At 38.1% G+C, this 20,988-nt stretch overlaps 1 protein-coding gene across 1 annotated transcript in view; it reads left to right on the forward strand.

The window, feature by feature from the left end:
- The window catches only part of tshz2 (teashirt zinc finger homeobox 2), a 57,277-nt gene extending 50,839 nt beyond the window's left edge, over positions 1-6,438 (forward strand). The window contains exon 2 of the mRNA XM_016454672.1: positions 3,207-6,438. Coding sequence (XP_016310158.1) covers positions 3,207-6,235 — 3,029 coding nt within the window. The 3' untranslated portion in view covers positions 6,236-6,438. The remainder of the gene's footprint in view (positions 1-3,206) is intronic.
- Positions 6,439-20,988: the final 14,550 nt, after the last annotated feature.

Genomic DNA, 20,988 nt, shown 5'->3' on the forward strand with positions numbered 1-20,988 from the left:
CACAGACTTTATTAGAGCCACAGAAAGACAAACGTTTTGCTGAAAATGCACAATTCATTGTGTACATTAACAATGATTTGGGACCAATATAATGTAATTTAAAGGAAAACTATGTGAATGGCGCTCTGTGGCGCGGCAGGATTTTCTGTCGGCTGCATTTAAATCCGCGTCTGAAGATTCCCGCTCTGTTCAGCATGCTGTATCACATGTCTAAACAAATAGCACGTGCTGTCAGTGATTTCAACCACTAGAGGCTGCTCTCGCACTGTATAATGACAGCAGACCCTTCTCAGCCGCTCCAGCAATGGATGCAACCCGGAAAACTATCGGCATGGATTTTTGTCGATAACCGATAGTTCCAGCAATCAACTATCGGTGCCGATTAATCGGCAAAACCGATACATCGGTTGACCTCTAGTATTGTGTATTAATGTGTATCCCAGATGCTCAGACGATGGAGAAATTGGAGCCCAGGGAACAGTGACTGCAATAATGCCAGCCACATCAGTTTATGAAATGGGTGCCTTTTCCAGCTTGATAGGGTTTTTAAAGGAAATCAATTAATTGTTTTAGCAGACAAATAATAATCAAACTAAATTAATATATTTCAATATTGAAGAAATTCATTTTATTTAGCAAGGATGTGTTAAATTGATCAAAAGTGACAGTAAAGTCAATGTTACAAAAGATTTCTCTTTTAAATAAATTCTTTTGAACTTTCTATTCATCAAAAAATCCTGAAAAATTAAATGTATCATGATTTACACAAAAATAGTAAGTAGACCAACTTTTGCAGCATTGATAATAATAATAATAATAATTGTTTCCTGAGCAGCAAATCAGCATATTAGAATGATTTCTGACTGTTTTACAGTTTAATTTGGCATTGCAGAAGAATTAGATTCTGATGTGTCTAGAAACATCCACTTAACAATTACACATTTTTAAATTTAGTATATGAAGTCAAATGGCACCTGTTTTGCAGAATGACCCAACCTTCTAGAATGAAAGAAAACTGCTTAATTTAATCGCCATACAAAAATAATAGGCAACACTGTCTTAGTCAGGTAATTTTATGCATAGCAATAGAGTGTCAAAATAAAATTAATGTCAAAATACTGTAAAATTAGCATGTATTTTGTTTAGATTGCCTTGAAGTGTAAGAACACGGTTGCCAGGCTGAGTGGATCTATCAGCATGTCCAAGTAATGAAACATGCATTAAAGCATTTTACATGTTCACTAAAATGCAGTGTGGTTGACTAATGCATGTTTCATTTAACCGTCTATCTTTCATCCGCAGTCCAAATAGCAGTTGATTGATTCCTCCAGGTGTACGGTGTCATGGTTACTTTGCTTGTTTAGATTGTAACTATCGTAAAAATCTCAAAGATATGCAGAAACATGCCAGTCACTGAAGAAAAAAAGAAATCGCATTGCACCATGATGTATTTCATTGTAACAGAACAAGGATTGTGCAATAGTGCACGGGAAGACAGGGTTAATTTCAGTCTCCATATTTAATATTTTTGGATCCCACACATCCTGTAAATCATCGAAACTCAGCAAATACTGCTGTCCGTCATTTTGCCAGTCGACTGGTTGAGTGATTTACAAACCATTGAGACACCATCCACACAATCTCACTCCTTTTGTCAAAACTATATATACACATTGCAATACATAAAACATGATTCTCCTCTTGGAAACCGCTAGTGCATGAGCACATTTTGGGATGCAATCGTCCGTCGGAGTCAGTCATTTGAGAAATCTTCATTGCGGAAGATCAAGGTCGTGGCACGTCGGGAAGCTTTCGTATGGGCACCCCTGTTGGAGGGACCCCATTCTTTGGGTTTGTTTGGAGAGGCTAAATCCCAGCTCCATCTTTATCCATTTGCTGACATCGGTTCACCTCCAGGCTTACTCCTGAGGCACCTTTGAAATATTGATAAAAAGTCTTATTTTCAGAATCCAAAGGCACAGGACATGGCGAGGGCTACACAGCGTAGCACTTTTAGCCCTCCTATTTGAGAGTTGCTCTCATTGAGCATCACCAGCTCAGAAAAATATTAACCACATGAAAGGCAAGTGCCTGGCCCGGGCTGTTAGGTCCTATGTATATTTAACTGAGCACATCTGTGTGTAATAGCACTTGAAATTCAAAGTGCTATCCAAATATGTGTTCATAAAATATAGATGATCTTGATTTTTCTTAACCGCGGCGATTGATGTAATTGACAGCCTTGGATATATTTTATTAAGTGAATAATACAGTATGGTTTAAGAAGTGATGAAAGATTTAGGAAATGATTTTGAATCTAGTCAATAGTGGTTAATTTGTAGCCAGCAAATATTCAGCAGGGATCAGAAGGATGCCAGGTTGCGTTTAACTATTTTTAGGTTAACTGCATTTATGCGGTCTTATGATGTTTTTGCCTCATTCTGAATGAGAATGATTGACAGTAAATAAAAACTTTCCAGACATTGTGAACCCACTTTTTAACCGTTTAATCTTTAAAAGTGAAATATATCTTCAGATTAAGTTTATCGCACACAGGGCTCTTTTAGATTAGGTTTTGAGATGTGTAGGAATCAACTAGGCTCCTATCAAATAGTTTTACAACTAGACTATTGCGATAATGCTCATCACCTTTTACTCTGTTGGTGTAAACAGATGAAACCTTTGGAAAACTAAGTCAGTGACTTATGAATCACACATGCTGCCAAATTGCCCACTATTACAAGGAGAAGATTACAGGCACACAAGCTTCTGTGAGAAAGGATTACAATGCTACACTTGAAGAAGTATGACAGTACTTCAGACAAGATTTCTAATAATAAATGACATCAACTTCATTTTTGTATTCTCTTGTTTTTCCCTTAAACCTTTGTTCCTCAAAAATATATTGTATATATGCCTAAAAGACATTCAAATTTGTTTTGTTTGTACAGTTATAACTAGGGTTGTTTTTTTAATACATTTAAATGTAATTATTAAAAAAGGCTTATGTAACAAACTAATGCACAAACTGAAGGACATTCATCTAAAGCCTTTGAATTATCTGCATTTGAGGTCTTTTCTCATGAAATATTGATATATGTAATTATTTGTGACTCATCTGATTAATCACTGTATCATGTAATTAATTTGATTACATTTCATTTGACAGCCCTAATAACGTTATTCTCTGTTTGTTCTGTTTTCAGCATACGAGCCAGATGATGATGTTGGTGTCCAAGAGTCGATCACAGGGGAGGAGGGCGAAAATGAAATGCAGGCTGAAGATGAGTATTCTGAGAGGCCCACTTCCAAGGACAAAGAAGACAAAGACATAGACAACAAAAGCAGCTACAGCTTCCAGAACTCTCCGGTCAGTGTCCTCTCCAACCAGGAGGTTGAGCTGGAATCCCATCTGAGCGATGGCAGTGACAGACTGTCTGACTTTAAGACCTCACCACCAGGAAGTCAGAAGGACACAGAGAGCCAGGGCTCGAAACTGAAGGATGACATGCACAGTAGCCTGGAGAAAATGAGGGCTGCTTATGCCAACTTCCTTTCAGACTCCTACTGGTCAAAGATTGGACTAGATTTGAAGGTTGCTAACGCTCGCAGCAAAGCAAACTGTGACAGCACCAACGGGAGCACCAAGAGTGAGTTTGACTGGCACCAGGATGCACTTTCAAAAACCCTGCAGCAAACGCTGTCCCCGAAACCTTTGTCAAAGCCTAATCTATTCAGCTCTGTCCACCTGTACAGGCAAAGTAGCAAAGCGTGCGGCACAGTCTTTACGGGAGCCAGCCGTTTCCGCTGCAAAGACTGCAGTGCGGCGTATGACACCCTGGTGGAGTTGACGGTACACATGAACAAGAGTGGCCACTACCAGGATGACAACCACAACAGACAAAACATCGCCTCCACTTCATCATCCAAGAACCGAAAGAGGAACCTTCAAGACATGGAAGGCAAAGAAGATGCACAAAAAGTGCTGAAGTGTATGTTCTGTGGCCACTCTTTTGATTCTCTGCAAGACCTGAGTGTCCACATGATCAAAACGAAGCATTACCAGAAAGTGCCTTTGAAAGAACCTATTCCAGTTATCACTCCCAAATTAGTCCCACCAGCAAAAAAACGTGCATTTGAAGCCACAAGGCCTTGTTCGCCCGACTCCACCACAGGGGCTTCGGGTTACAGTGAGGCACAAAGGTCGTCTGGCCTCGCCAACGCTCCCAACAACCGCTACGGCTATCAGAACGGTGCTAGTTACACATGGCAGTTTGAGACATGCAAATCTCAGATCCTGAAGTGCATGGAGTGCGGAAGCTCCCACGATACGCTCCAGCAGCTCACCACTCACATGATGGTCACCGGCCACTTCATTAAAGTGACAAATTCGGCCTCCAAGAAAGGCAAACAGCTAGCCCTCGATCCTCTAGCAATAGAGAAAATGCAGACACTTGCTGAGCCAGCAGTGAACGAACTTGAAGGAGAAAAGGTTTCTCCGAAGAGCACAGCATCTGGTGACTCTGAGAGGGCTACTCCGAGGGATATGTCACCAGACAAAGCTGACAAGAATGGAGACAAGGAAGAAAAACAAGATGAGGAGGACCGGAAGTCCACTGACGCCGGTTTCAAGTACCCGTACTTGCGAGAAGAAGACCTTGAGCAGGGGTCCAGTGGAGGCGGTGACATTCTCAAGTCTTTAGCAAACACGGTGGCTTCGGCAATCAATAAAGCTCAAACAGGGACCCCCAGCTGGAGCGCTTACCCCAGCATTCATGCGGCCTATCAGCTATCAGGGGTGATTAAGACTGCCTCCTTCTCCTCTTCTCCTCCCATCCAGCTCAAGCAGAATCTCAACCACAAGCACAGAGCCATCGCACCCAAGGGGAAGTTCTATCAGGGACTTCGGGGACTTGAAAGTTTCCAAGGACATCACAATTCGGACATCAAAAAGGAGAGGGGTGGCGCATCTGATGGCAAAGAGAGCCAGAGCAGGAGGTTTGATCTGTTGGAGAATGATGACAGTGATTGTCAGGATGATTCCTCCTCCTCTTCAAAGCTGGATGCAGACTGTGTAAGTGAAGAGAATGACACAATCAAAGGGAAGCTGAGCCCAGCTTTCTCTGACAGAGGGAACCCGTCACCTAGCCCCCCTGCCAGCAACGGGCACAGCAGCTCTTCAGAGCTTGTCAGCGACTCCCAGGAAGTCTTTAGCATAAGCCCTCTAAGCGCACTACAGTCTGTCTTGAACAATCATTTGGGTAAAGCAAACAAGCCCAGGCCCAAAAGCATCCTCTCCCATCGCACACAATCCATCTTTTCAGAACTGAATAGAGGTTTAGAGAAACCAGTTTCAGCACTCTCAGCATCTGCTGCCATCAGGCCCAGCAATAGCTTCATGTACACAAATGACGACCAGCCAATAGACTTGACAAAACACAAACACAACAAACCAAACGCTTCCCTCTTATTGCAGTCCTCCACTCCCGTGCCCCAGAAACATGCGCTGTCTGACATTGCTGACATGGTGAAGGTTCTTCCAAAAGCCACAACCCCAAAGCCCTCAATGCCAGCGAGAATGCCTTCCATTAAGTTGGAGACCGACGTGCGACGATTCGAAGACGTCTCCAGCGAAATGTACTCGGTTCACAAGCGTAAAGGCAGACAGTCCAACTGGAACCCCCAGCATCTGCTCATCCTTCAAGCCCAGTTCGCCTCCAGCCTTTTTCAGACTTCGGAGGGCAAGTATCTCCTCTCAGACCTTGGGCCTCAGGAGAGGATGCACATCTCCAAGTTCACCGGGCTTTCCATGACCACCATCAGCCACTGGCTCGCCAACGTCAAGTACCAGCTTAGGAAAACGGGAGGGACCAAGTTTTTGAAGAACATGGACACTGGCCATCCGGTCTTCTACTGCAATGACTGTGCATCGCAATTCAGAACGCCCTCTGCGTTTATATCCCACCTGGAGAACCACCTAGGTTTCCAAATCAAGGACATGAACAATCTACCCATAGAACATCCGACTAAAGTAACAGAGCCCGAACTTTCAAAGGCGCTCAATGTCCGGCTGACGGATTCGCAGATCACAGAGGAGGAATCTGACTCAAAGTTCAAATGCAAGCTTTGCAGTCGGACATTTGCCAGCAATCACGCGGTCAAACTTCACTTGAGTAAAACTCACAGTAAATCCCCCGAGAATCATTCACAGTTTGTGGAAATGGACAAAGAGTAGCTTTGTTGATTTTTACTACTTGTAGTTATCTTGTTGGTAAATAACTGTAATTGCTCTGCTTTTATAAAACACGGGTCAAATTGTCTACTTAGTTTTTTTTTTTGTTTTTTTTGTCCAATTTTTCCATAATGTTTCAAGTAGCATTACGTAGAACTCTTAAACTTCAACTTCAGAGTCGACATTTCATCATATTGAGGACTAAATGGACACACTGGCTGGGTTAGAATGAAGTGTACTGTTAGAAAATAAATGATCATAAAAAGATTAAGAATACATTGACGTAAGTCTTTGCACCCTGTTCAAATGCACCACCAGTAATGAAATGTATTACTGCTTGAGACATAAATGCTGATGTTTGCATGCAATAGCTCTGGCTATGACTACTATTTATTTGTATGATATGGCAAGTTTTAACTGTATTACGTTTAACAACAAATTGATCGATGCATTAACTGTAATTTGCAGATCTGATCATGCACTTGTGTGAACACACAGGTGCTCAGACAGGTAGCCAGACACACATTAAAAACATTTACTGAAATGTACAGTATATTTGCTCTGTAAAATGTTTGTGTCGCAACGATAGAACAGAAAAGCACTTTAATAAAAGTTTAATCACATTTAGGCGCAGATTCAGTGTGTGGGCTTACAGATTTGGACAGGTTTGACACGAGGAAGTCTCACATTAATGTATATTTAGCATCGTAGAAAAAAGTGTCTCATCAGAAAATGCTTAGTGAGACAAAAGAACACTGCACCTTTTATACCAATACAAATAAAGCATTAACATTTTCTAACTGTCTACAAGTCTTCACTTCAAATCCATTATTATTGACTGGAACAAAGCAGAATCATTGTTTTTAAATTTTTTTCTTTCAGTATGTTCCTTCTTTCTAGAATTTTTTTTTTTTTTTTTTTAAAGAAGTGAACACAATAAAACCAGGTAGCTTTCTACCAATGGTTGAACTGTGTTTTCAAGACATTTTTTCAAATAAATTCAGGTCGGGGCAGGTTGTCACGTGTTATAAATTTACACGACTTATTAAGTACAGTATGTACTATTTACATTTTTGCTCTTTCATGATTTTTTTAAAAATAGTTTTATTGTTAATAAAAGGCTGTTCAATGTCCGATTGCACCCCACACAACAAACAGTGTTCTTAATTAAATGTTGTTTGTTTGTTTTTTCTGGGAAAGGGTGAAATTATTAAGTTTTCATTGTTTTTGTAGCCAAGACTACATAAATAGTGAAATATTCATTGGCGTAATAAGACAACTAGCCCCATTCTCACCTATAACATTTAACCCTGATGATGTCACTCGGCTATCAAGAATCGCTTATGATACACCTCAGCTTCCAAATATGAAAAATTATAATTACCCTCTGAACTTGCAACATTTAATGCGATTTCCTTCCTTTTTTTAGCAATCAAGCCACCAATTACCACTCCCCATCGTATCTGTTTTATAACAGGAAAGTGACATTTGATAGTAAATGGGAGAAAGCACCTGGTGATTTGCGCATCCTGACACCGGCGTGCCCTCCATTGTTGGAAATGAGCAAGCAATCACGATAGCTCATCAGATGACTCCTAATGCAGTTAAAGTATTCCGCAATAATTCCTCCTTGCATTTATAATTACAGCCATAGAGCTCACACCTCAGTGCACAGATTAAAGCCATAAATTATTTAGCGCCTTGCCTCACCGATGGATTCCTGATTTCCTCCGTTGAGCCATTATGCTTCAGAATACCAACTTCCTTTAAATGGAAGCCCGAGGATGATTTAAGATAGGCTGAACAATATGACAAAACGAACGCAATATTCCGGTCATTTGTGTTTCTTAATTAAAATTGAGAGTGTGCCTCTGAAGTGTCTCGCCAAATGAAAGCGTGCCACGGCTGCGGTAACTCACAATTGAGTCATTTAGCCTTTGCGGTTAATGGCGAAATTTGAAACGACCCTGCCACTGGATGGGCACGTGTGACGGGGAGCATTTGAAATGGTTTTCGAGGTAGCCGCTCAATGTCAGAGATTCACATTAAGGGCCTGGATCCTTTTCGTCATTGTAATCAGGGGGAGGAAATTAGCTGTTTGTAATATTAATTCAGAACAATAATTCAAAGTCATTTGAGATTTATTGCCACATTAAAGGCGAGCGCCAATCGGATACACAATCAGGGGTTTAAACAACCCCGCAATTAATTAACTGTGTCTCTTATGTTTATACGGGATGGCAGTGGAAAAAAAATAAAAGCAACACCGCATGCTAAAAGAACAATAGGATGAGAGTAAATGAACAAGCGATTATGCTGATTATTACATTACTGTCCTAATAAATATTGCTGGGCAATTACCAAAGGCCTTTTTTAAGATCTGGGATGTGTCTCATTTCACTCCCTACTTCTCCATAATGTAAATCTGTATATTGCGAACATAAATTTGATCATTATAGACGACTTGCAGTAAGAAAACAAAATTTCTGGTCCTGTACTGCATAAGTGAGTACTTGCTACTAAACTAGTGAGCATATTGAGACACACCCCTGGTTATCGACTTCCACATCGCTGAATGTTTTTGGACCCCTGCATTCTCTGTCATTTCAAAGTCTTAGTCATTTAGAAGTAAGATTTTTTGCAAAACACATCTACATAGACAGAGCTTCCCCCTGAATGCCTAATCCAGCAAATGTGCTTGTACCGTCTTCTCCGGGCCCGTGTGGATCATCTTGTCAGACAGCCACTTGAGAAGTGTCAGTCCTCTGCCTAATTAAGTCACAGCGGTGGAAAAGGGCCGTGTGCATCCAGACACTGATTTTAAACCACACAGAAATAAAGCATTTTAAGCGCACTAACTGGACTGAAAATAAACTCAAATTTGTGGGTAAAAATGTCAGAGAGTCGTTAAGTGTCACATGTCAAATGAACAGCAAAATAATGGGGGACCCTGGAGTGAAATGACTTGTGTTGGAACATTTCCACAGTTTTCTACTCTAAGAGACGGGTTAAAAAGTGAGCACGTCGTTTAACCTGGGACGCCAATTATATATGAATTAGTTTGTGAATTTTTATCAAAACGCTATGCTTGCAGAGTATGGCAGAGAATGTCTCTGGATAATCTTATACATCAGACGTCCTTAAAATGTATTATTATTATTCTTTATTAAATATTAGCATACTTTGACATGGCATACGACTGCAACTAAATGCTCCCAAATTTGATAAAAACAAATAGATAAGATTTTGCCACAATCTATATTGGTTTCTTCAAACATCATCTCGTTAGAGCATGCGCCAGCATTTAAATCACAGCACAAGCCGTAATATCTGATTTGTGAAAGTATGATTCTTTTTAACTCGGTCAGAGCCGTTTCTAACTCTGTCACTGAATCACGAGTCATATTTCGATTATGTTTGATTGGTAATAGACTGTTTTCGTAGACTGTGATGACGCAGTTCCATAGCTAATATTAACATTGTAAATCTGGCAAAGTTTTTTTTATATATTTGCATTTAAGAAAAATGAATATACATGTATAACTCTCACTCTAAAAAATGCTGGGTTGTTTCAACCCAACATTGGGTCAAATATGGACTAACCCAGCTGTTGGGTTAAATTTTTCAATTACATTTTTAACCCAAAAGTTGGGTTAGTCTATATTTGACCCAAAGTTGGGTTGAAACAACCCAGCATTTTTTTAGAGTGTATAGTTAGTGTTAAATCTCTCAATATTTATTTTTTTATTTTTATTAATTTATTTTTTATTTTATTAATTTATTTCTTAATTTATGAAACATCAAATAGAAATTCTATTGTTTTTTCTTCTTTTTTTTGCTTTCTAGTGCAAATGGGAACACACTGACTGTCAGTTTACTGACTGATTATTCATATGACAACATGTAATTAAAGATACATACAGTATTCACAATAGAGTATTTAAGGAACATTTACGTTCCAATGTTTAAATGTTTTGTAAAATAAAAAAAAAAGTGATAAATCGATAACTATACTCTAACTTTTTATTATTAGCAGTTTCATTGTTCAGTTTCAGTGTTGTTTTTACATGCTGTTCCAGACCATGATTCTCATTACTGGGAAAAAAATAAATAAATCTTGACAATCACTGCATGCTCATAAATCCATACGGAAATGTGCGGTCACATCTTAACTTCCTTTTAGACTTTACAGGCTTTCCAGAGCGGTTTACATGAATGCAGTCTGTATCGGGACGGCGGGTTTGGGCAGGGCATATGGGCTGTGTTTTGAGCTTTGGGTCAGTGAACCTCCGGCTATGTTTACAGGATGAGGGGGAAAGCTGAATCCTGATGGAGTCACAGCTAATTCATATCTCCGTGAGTGACAGATAACCTGAGGGCTACCGGCCTGACAGCAGGACCCATTACATCCTCCTGGCTCGCGTGCTCACAGATGGCCTGCACGTGATCGCTGGAGTTGGCACACACACTCGTTCATGCACGCATTAGCTCAGATATACACATGCCAATAGACAAGACTATCAAAATAGATTGAGATGTACCAACAACAGTAACCCGAGGCCTTTTGGGCTCCATTTAATAGAAACACATAACTGATGTTCCATTTTTCCACTGTCAGCATCAGGAACGCCGCTGATACAGGCAATTCATAACCAATAGATGCATGCTCACATTTATACAGCACTGACATGCTTTATTCATGCACATATCACAGTCTGCATCAGTCTTACATCACATAAAGCTGCTGATATACTGTTTGAGAGTGTTCAGACACAGTATAAAGAGGAGACAAATGAATGGGAGAAACTGCAATGCCAGTCATCAGTCCATTCTCAATGTGCATGAATGTTAGCTGGCCCAACCTGACAGAAAGCCAACACAACCTGTTAATGTTTTAATTGTCTTTGAACTAATACTGCAAAACTGTTAAATAATTTAAGTCATTCAAGAAATTATTTTAAATATATATATTTTTTTAAGATTTATTTGTTTTAAAGATTGTCATTTTGCCACAAAATACCCACGACATGAAGGTATAGTAAAAAATAAATATTGAAGTTAAAATTTAAAGTAATATATTTGTTACAGATAGACAGACAGATAGAAAGAAGACATAATCCTTAAATTTCCTAAAATATTAAATGACAATAATAAATAATATTAACAAAACAAACACATATACACACAGATACACACACAGATAGATACACACACACACACACACACACACACACACACACACACACTCACACACACACATGTATTTTTTTCCATTGTTGTTTTTAAAAGTATCTTTTTGATTCTTTTCAAAAGTGAAGTTCCAAAATAATAGAAAATTATGAAACTTTATGTAAAAAATGTGTCCTGCATTTTTCATGTCACTACTGTATGTTTTAGTCCATTGGCTGTGATTTTAACTATACCCCTAAATTTATGATCAGGAAGTATTGCTGTGTCCCCCCTCTCTCATAGCTACAAGGTGTGAGAAGATAGGTCTCATCATTTTGAGGTAAATGTGTTCAAAAGTCTGAAAAATCTGTGTGTAACTTTAAGGAACGTCATTATCGAACACCTTTTTTCTGCAATTAAGCACACTTTTTTGGGAGTTATTCCATAACATTTCGTTTTTATGTGTGTATCACTGTTCAGAACTGTGCTAGCTAACCATGTGCTGATTAGCATCTTTGAGCTAGGTTCAAAAGTATCTAAAATTGTCACTACCGAAACAGTTATGTGTTTCCGAGCCGACATAAGCTGTACTTTACTGGAAATAGCTGCCGGAGGCACTGGCAAGATGGCTGCTGACTGTTCTGAATCGCTTCGGGACGGTATCACCGTACAATCGCCCTACAATGGCCAATCTGCCGTGGCTGTGTTGGGATGGCACACGGGGCCGAGACTGCTGTCTGTGGCAATAGGCCACATTTGGCACATTTCTGCTTTGCTAGCTAGCAACAGCTGGAGCGAGCAGTCGGACGGTCGTCAGGAATCAGCATGGCAGCCGTGATTGTGCTGACGCCGGCACAGGGCCTGGCCAGGAGATCAGTGCCCAATGAAAATGTGTGATTTGTTGCTTTTAGATTTGGGTGATGTCAGCTCCGATTTGAGGCGGCTCTCCGGCCCTCGGGCGAGTCGCTGGGAACACGACCACATACTGATGAAGTGCTGGCAATCGGGACCCAGTTCTTTCATCCGGGCCGTAATGGAGGCCTAAACCATTGCGCACTCTCTCATTCTGATGTGCTATTGGCATTCGCTCACCTTTGAAGAGAAAAATGAAAGAGTGCCATTGACCCCATACATCTCTAGGCATTGTAGAAGTGGCTTGCGATGAGCAGCTTGATTATAGTTTTACACACAGACGTCGTGAATACAAGAGGTCAGGAAAAGGTCTAAATAATCACATGTATGTTGGTGAATCTTTCCAACTGTTGTGATTATAAGAGGTTTTGCTATTGAATGTGAAATTGGCTGTGGTACAAAGAAGTGTAATGAGATGCTATCATCACTTTGATTTAAGACTGGGACGTCTGTCTTTATGCTGTCTGTTTTTTACCTTGCATGCACCTTTGTTCAAGAAGTACACTTCAGATGTGCAAATCAGGAACTGGCAGACTAGGAATTCTGAGATAAATTTCAATTATATCTATTGTAAATTAAAGAGATGTGGTTAGACCAGTGGTTCTCAAACTTTTTTGGTCGCGCCCCCCTTTAAACCTATGAAAAAAATCTGGCGCCTCCACCTCAGACTACCAAATAATTTCACTAAACATTATGAAAAATTAATGCTTTTTTAATAAAAAGAAGAAAAAAAAATACAGGGGAAAAAACACCTGCATCACTTGAAACATTGAAAAATAGCATAGAGAGAATAGAATAATATTATTATTCTCTTTGTTATTTTTTATTTATTTTTTTATTTGTGTGGGTTTGCTGTCCGCTAAGGCATAGGACACACACAGGCCTTTCCTCCTCACCAACAAAATTAACACTGTGTCTACACCGGACGTGAGTGGCAAAATACAGTAGAACCCATTATAATCAGTGACGTCTACACTGGATGCAGCGCGGTGCAATGCGACATGACAAATCCCCGACATTAAACGGATGCCTTGTTCTATTTATGACATACTGACACAAAGTTAAAATGATTAGTGTAGAGCTGTTGCGGCGCGATGCGACAACTGTCACTGTAGACATGGTGAGTGAAGCCGAGAGCAAGATATGCCTCGTCATATTTTCTGCATTTAGCTTTTGAATGACCAGCACCTGCCTGGGTCTGTGCGACTTCATCTATGGTTTTTGTCTTCCCTTTCATACACCGATCCATCTCCCATTCATAAGCTACGTCCTTTGGCTGTTTACTGTTTTAATTCTTTTCTTTTTTCTGCTGATTGCCCACACCCCCCCTGCAATACTCGTGCGCCCCCCCTGGCGGGCGCGCCCCACACTTTGAGAACCACTGGGTTAGGCTAACCATGATTTGTTATAGAAATAAAATAAAAGGTTTGATGCAAGGTTGGGTAAAATTTGTCATTCCAGTTTTTTTCACAGGATGTTAAATTAAAATTTGAACTGAACTTACAGGATGAGGAATTTATTGAAAAGCAAATTTTGAGACATAACTCAAACTAAAAAAAAAAAGTATTACTATTATTAATATTGCTATTATTATTATAATTATAATTAATCTTTCAATTTTACCTCCTTAAATTCAAAATCAATTTAAAATTATGCATATTTGCCTTTTGGAAAATATTGAAAAACTTTAATCCCATGAAATGAATAAAACAAAACAACAAAACCCCACCTATGTGAACATGATCATGTTTATTGGTAATTCATGCTGAAAAGGTTAATTTAAATGTTAAAATGTGTTTTTTAATTATAATTATGTAATTTAAAACTACACTTACAGCTCTTTGAAAATAATAACATTTTAACTCCTCAAACATGTTAAAAAATATATTTTTTAATTTATATAAAAAACTACACTTACAGTTCTTTAAAGTTAATTAAATTTTAACTCCTCAAATTCGATTTACAATTACGCATTCTGTTTGCCTCTTTCTTTATTTTAAATTCAGGAACTGAATTGGAATTTAAAGGCATTCTGAATAGCGAAGCGAACAGCGATGCTAGTAAAACAAGGTTTGCTACATCAGCCGGTTAATCATACAGCCACAAGACGTTGAGCAACCTGGTTTGATCAAGCCTCTTTAAATTCACTACAGCAGCCATACAATTAAAATTTAATGTTACACATTGTTTCATATGGTGCATATTTATACAGAGCTACTGTAATCTCCATTGATGGGTAACACATGAGCTGCTCAGAGACTTGAGTCTACAATCTTTTTTTTGGGGATAGATCCATCTATCCTTGAAAGCATGTCTGTCTCTCCTCCGCGCTTCTCTCTATTGCTGACTGTGCAACACTTTATTTCAGCCGGCCTTTTGAAAAGGTGACTGGAAGTGAGTGACGCTTTGCTAAAACCTTTCAAACGTTCTCGTGCAGTAAAGACGACCATTACAAGTTGAGCTTGCCACAAGGAAGACAGAGAAATGGAAAGGAAAAGAGGAAAATAGCGACTGCCCTGAAAATTATGACGCTGTCTGTTGGTCTGAGGTACACGGTATGATGGAGGGCTGTTCCAGATATTGCTGTACGTCAAAGAGCTATTTAAAGTGCGAGAGTTCCTTTACCTGAAACTTTTATAAAGCGAGGTTTCAGATTGTCATCTCTGTCAGTTTTGTTTTTCAAACACGTCGTCTATAGTTAAAATGTTTTGAGAGGTTTTAGAAGTGCATCTGAAGCAAAGCATGAAATCAAAATGGGAGTTCTGCGGCTTTTAGTTCACGTCTGCTAGATTCGAGGGCATCCATATGCTAGTGTACTGCTGAAAGTTAACTAAATTAACTTGTAAGGCACAATCGCCTTACGAAACAAAGATAGTTTTAGCTGTACATAGACCACAGCGTTTAATACACAAGCCTGAAGCTCGCTGAGAATGAACAAATGTAAAAAGACGAGCTCTTAACATCACCACATAACAAAAACTGCATCAATTTGAAGCAATATTGTTCATTTTGATATTCTTTGTTACTGCAAGTCAACAGTGTTTTGGTAGATTTGACACAGAAATGACCCCCCAAATGTTGTCCCAACTAACATGACTAGTTGGGACAACATTTGGGGGGTCATTTCTGTCAAATCTACCAAATTTCAGGAAGTTCCCTTCCCCAAAGTTTTGATTTTGTTAATATTTTTTCTGGAGAAAGACGAAACGTAAGTAGTGATGAAAGTTAAAATATACATATATTTACTGAGTAATCCACTATTTTGTAGAGGGTCAAAAAATTATCATTTTCGCCTGAGATCTGGAGTGAAATTACAGGGGGGTAAAATTTACTTCAAAAAGATGGCAGCATCATTATTTAATTTTCATACAGAGATTGGAAAAAATCTGTTGCCTTTAGCAATCTTTGTTTCATTATATGCCAATGGTGACAGTTCAAAAATGGGGGAAAAAGCACTAAGTATTTTTTTTAAATCCAAAATTTGCTTTGCGCCAAAAGTATTAAATATATATCCTTAATATCCTTTTTTGATTTTGGTTTTTAACAAGCTTTTCGTTTGTTATCTTCCTTTTTAGGGCCCTATATGGTTCATTAGCAGAGATATTGGGATGTCAATACAGCTCCAAGAGTAAACCGTTAAATTCTACACATTTTCAGTGGTCAAAAAACATTTTGCATACAGCTGATACCTCATGTATTTAAAGAAGAATATCCGAAGAACAAATAATATTGAAACTAGAAATGTATCTTGTTTCCCTCTATCAAAACAATTGCACAGAACGTACTTGTCTGTGTGCCATAAATATTCATTTTCAGAAGTTTGCATGCCTGTAACTCAAGTAGTATTGAAGATACTCCAATATGATTTTAGATGAAAATGAAATCTTCATTGTCAAGGCCATACCAGTATATGGTTCAGTCCAATAGATATGGGCATCTCAATGTGGCTCCATGTCCAAACTGTTGAATTTTATCCATTTTCAATGGTCGAAAACCAAGCGTGGGTCACTTTGCATACAGCTGATACTTACTGTATTAAAGGGGAATGTATGAAGAATAAGTATTGCTGAAACTAAAAAATGTAGCTTGTTTCCCTCTATGCATTGAACATTCCTAGCCAAGAAATGTAAACTTTACATGTGTTTGGATGAGACTAGTGCGACAGAATCACTTGCTAACCTTATTTGTGTAGTTTTATCCGATCTTTTCTTCTCATGACCAGCACCTGCCTGGGTCTGTGCGACTTCATCTATGGTTTTTGTCTTCCCTTTCATACACCGATCCATCTCCCATTCATAAGCTACGTCCTTTGGCTGTTTACTGTTTTAATTCTTTTCTTTTTTCTGCTGATTGCCCACACCCCCCCTGCAATACTCGTGCGCCCCCCCTGGCGGGCGCGCCCCACACTTTGAGAACCACTGGGTTAGGCTAACCATGATTTGTTATAGAAATAAAATAAAAGGTTTGATGCAAGGTTGGGTAAAATTTGTCATTCCAGTTTTTTTCACAGGATGTTAAATTAAAATTTGAACTGAACTTACAGGATGAGGAATTTATTGAAAAGCAAATTTTGAGACATAACTCAAACTAAAAAAAAAAAGTATTACTATTATTAATATTGCTATTATTATTATAATTATAATTAATCTTTCAATTTTACCTCCTTAAATTCAAAATCAATTTAAAATTATGCATATTTGCCTTTTGGAAAATATTGAAAAACTTTAATCCCATGAAATGAATAAAACAAAACAACAAAACCCCACCTATGTGAACATGATCATGTTTATTGGTAATTCATGCTGAAAAGGTTAATTTAAATGTTAAAATGTGTTTTTTAATTATAATTATGTAATTTAAAACTACACTTACAGCTCTTTGAAAATAATAACATTTTAACTCCTCAAACATGTTAAAAAATATATTTTTTAATTTATATAAAAAACTACACTTACAGTTCTTTAAAGTTAATTAAATTTTAACTCCTCAAATTCGATTTACAATTACGCATTCTGTTTGCCTCTTTCTTTATTTTAAATTCAGGAACTGAATTGGAATTTAAAGGCATTCTGAATAGCGAAGCGAACAGCGATGCTAGTAAAACAAGGTTTGCTACATCAGCCGGTTAATCATACAGCCACAAGACGTTGAGCAACCTGGTTTGATCAAGCCTCTTTAAATTCACTACAGCAGCCATACAATTAAAATTTAATGTTACACATTGTTTCATATGGTGCATATTTATACAGAGCTACTGTAATCTCCATTGATGGGTAACACATGAGCTGCTCAGAGACTTGAGTCTACAATCTTTTTTTTGGGGATAGATCCATCTATCCTTGAAAGCATGTCTGTCTCTCCTCCGCGCTTCTCTCTATTGCTGACTGTGCAACACTTTATTTCAGCCGGCCTTTTGAAAAGGTGACTGGAAGTGAGTGACGCTTTGCTAAAACCTTTCAAACGTTCTCGTGCAGTAAAGACGACCATTACAAGTTGAGCTTGCCACAAGGAAGACAGAGAAATGGAAAGGAAAAGAGGAAAATAGCGACTGCCCTGAAAATTATGACGCTGTCTGTTGGTCTGAGGTACACGGTATGATGGAGGGCTGTTCCAGATATTGCTGTACGTCAAAGAGCTATTTAAAGTGCGAGAGTTCCTTTACCTGAAACTTTTATAAAGCGAGGTTTCAGATTGTCATCGCTGTCAGTTTTGTTTTTCAAACACTTCGTCTATAGTTAAAATGTTTTGAGAGGTTTTAGAAGTGCATCTGAAGCAAAGCATGAAATCAAAATGAATAATATTATTATTCTCTTTGTTATTTTTTATTTATTTTTTTATTTGTGTGGGTTTGCTGTCCGCTAAGGCATAGGACACACACAGGCCTTTCCTCCTCACCAACAAAATTAACACTGTGTCTACACCGGACGTGAGTGGCAAAATACAGTAGAACCCATTATAATCAGTGACGTCTACACTGGATGCAGCGCGGTGCAATGCGACATGACAAATCCCCGACATTAAACGGATGCCTTGTTCTATTTATGACATACTGACACAAAGTTAAAATGATTAGTGTAGAGCTGTTGCGGCGCGATGCGACAACTGTCACTGTAGACATGGTGAGTGAAGCCGAGAGCAAGATATGCCTCGTCATATTTTCTGCATTTAGCTTTTGAATGACCAGCACCTGCTGCATCTGAAGCAAAGCATGAAATCAAAATGGGAGTTCTGCGGCTTTTAGTTCACGTCTGCTAGATTCGAGGGCATCCATATGCTAGTGTACTGCTGAAAGTTAACTAAATTAACTTGTAAGGCACAATCGCCTTACGAAACAAAGATAGTTTTAGCTGTACATAGACCACAGCGTTTAATACACAAGCCTGAAGCTCGCTGAGAATGAACAAATGTAAAAAGACGAGCTCTTAACATCACCACATAACAAAAACTGCATCAATTTGAAGCAATATTGTTCATTTTGATATTCTTTGTTACTGCAAGTCAACAGTGTTTTGGTAGATTTGACACAGAAATGACCCCCCAAATGTTGTCCCAACTAACATGACTAGTTGGGACAACATTTGGGGGGTCATTTCTGTCAAATCTACCAAATTTCAGGAAGTTCCCTTCCCCAAAGTTTTGATTTTGTTAATATTTTTTCTGGAGAAAGACGAAACGTAAGTAGTGATGAAAGTTAAAATATACATATATTTACTGAGTAATCCACTATTTTGTAGAGGGTCAAAAAATTATCATTTTCGCCTGAGATCTGGAGTGAAATTACAGGGGGGTAAAATTTACTTCAAAAAGATGGCAGCATCATTATTTAATTTTCATACAGAGATTGGAAAAAATCTGTTGCCTTTAGCAATCTTTGTTTCATTATATGCCAATGGTGACAGTTCAAAAATGGGGGAAAAAGCACTAAGTATTTTTTTTAAATCCAAAATTTGCTTTGCGCCAAAAGTATTAAATATATATCCTTAATATCCTTTTTTGATTTTGGTTTTTAACAAGCTTTTCGTTTGTTATCTTCCTTTTTAGGGCCCTATATGGTTCATTAGCAGAGATATTGGGATGTCAATACAGCTCCAAGAGTAAACCGTTAAATTCTACACATTTTCAGTGGTCAAAAAACATTTTGCATACAGCTGATACCTCATGTATTTAAAGAAGAATATCCGAAGAACAAATAATATTGAAACTAGAAATGTATCTTGTTTCCCTCTATCAAAACAATTGCACAGAACGTACTTGTCTGTGTGCCATAAATATTCATTTTCAGAAGTTTGCATGCCTGTAACTCAAGTAGTATTGAAGATACTCCAATATGATTTTAGATGAAAATGAAATCTTCATTGTCAAGGCCATACCAGTATATGGTTCAGTCCAATAGATATGGGCATCTCAATGTGGCTCCATGTCCAAACTGTTGAATTTTATCCATTTTCAATGGTCGAAAACCAAGCGTGGGTCACTTTGCATACAGCTGATACTTACTGTATTAAAGGGGAATGTATGAAGAATAAGTATTGCTGAAACTAAAAAATGTAGCTTGTTTCCCTCTATGCATTGAACATTCCTAGCCAAGAAATGTAAACTTTACATGTGTTTGGATGAGACTAGTGCGACAGAATCACTTGCTAACCTTATTTGTGTAGTTTTATCCGATCTTTTCTTCTCAATGTCAATGTGACACCAGTAAATTTTGCATATGGCAGAAACACACAACCAGACATTCATCTGCCCAGAAAAATGATCAAAAAAGAAATGTAAACAACTTTAACATAAAAGCTTTTTTACTGATTAATATACAAATGCTTTACCAAAAACACAAGTTTCGCATTTCTGCCTTTAAATCCTCTGGAAAAATAGACCAGTTTGCTTCTAGTAAACATGATTTTTCTTTTTTTCATGACTGATCATCATTTTCTGACATCTGCCACAAATGCTGTCGATGTTTAAATGATAAAAAAAGAGTTTAGTTCAACTTTGACCTCACATTTCAGCTCATGTAGGAGGAAGAAAGAAAGATAGCTGATCGACATCGCTGTTTGTGATTATGAAGATCTCTTAGTTCACAGAAAAGAGCTGAGCTTTCATTTGTCGCCCGAGTCAACATCTGCCGAGGTGTTAACATCACGTACATGTAAAAAACAGCTTCTCCCACACATGTGGTCATATTAACTGACAATGATTCATTTAATCTCGGTTCATCCACACCCAGATACTGCGAACAGGACAGAAATTAGAGGAACAGCAAAGATTTCTGCAAATCGAAAACCGAGATTTGTCAACCCACAGATAAAAATTGCAAAATGGAAATGCAGTAGAAACCAAATCAGATGCAGGTATTTTTATACTCAGTATATGAGGAAAAAAGCTCTCTCTTTTGTTTTTTGAACCTAAAAATGTTTTTGTATGTTTATATTAACATACTATTCATTAAAACTATAAAAACATACTATTAAATTTTTTTTTACATTGCGCCAAAAATATAATCAGTCTTAAATTCGTACAATTGTCTTATAGCATAGTATATAGTATAATAGCATAGTATATAGTGCATAGTATACACCGCAATATATATATATAAAACCATATATGTGAATATATATGAACTATATATATATATATATATATATATATATATATATATATGCACAAGGCTATATATT

This window comes from Sinocyclocheilus anshuiensis, unplaced genomic scaffold (genome assembly GCF_001515605.1).
Source record: "Sinocyclocheilus anshuiensis isolate Anshui unplaced genomic scaffold, SAMN03320099.WGS_v1.1 scaffold67, whole genome shotgun sequence".
Classification (NCBI taxonomy): Eukaryota; Metazoa; Chordata; class Actinopteri; order Cypriniformes; family Cyprinidae; genus Sinocyclocheilus; species Sinocyclocheilus anshuiensis.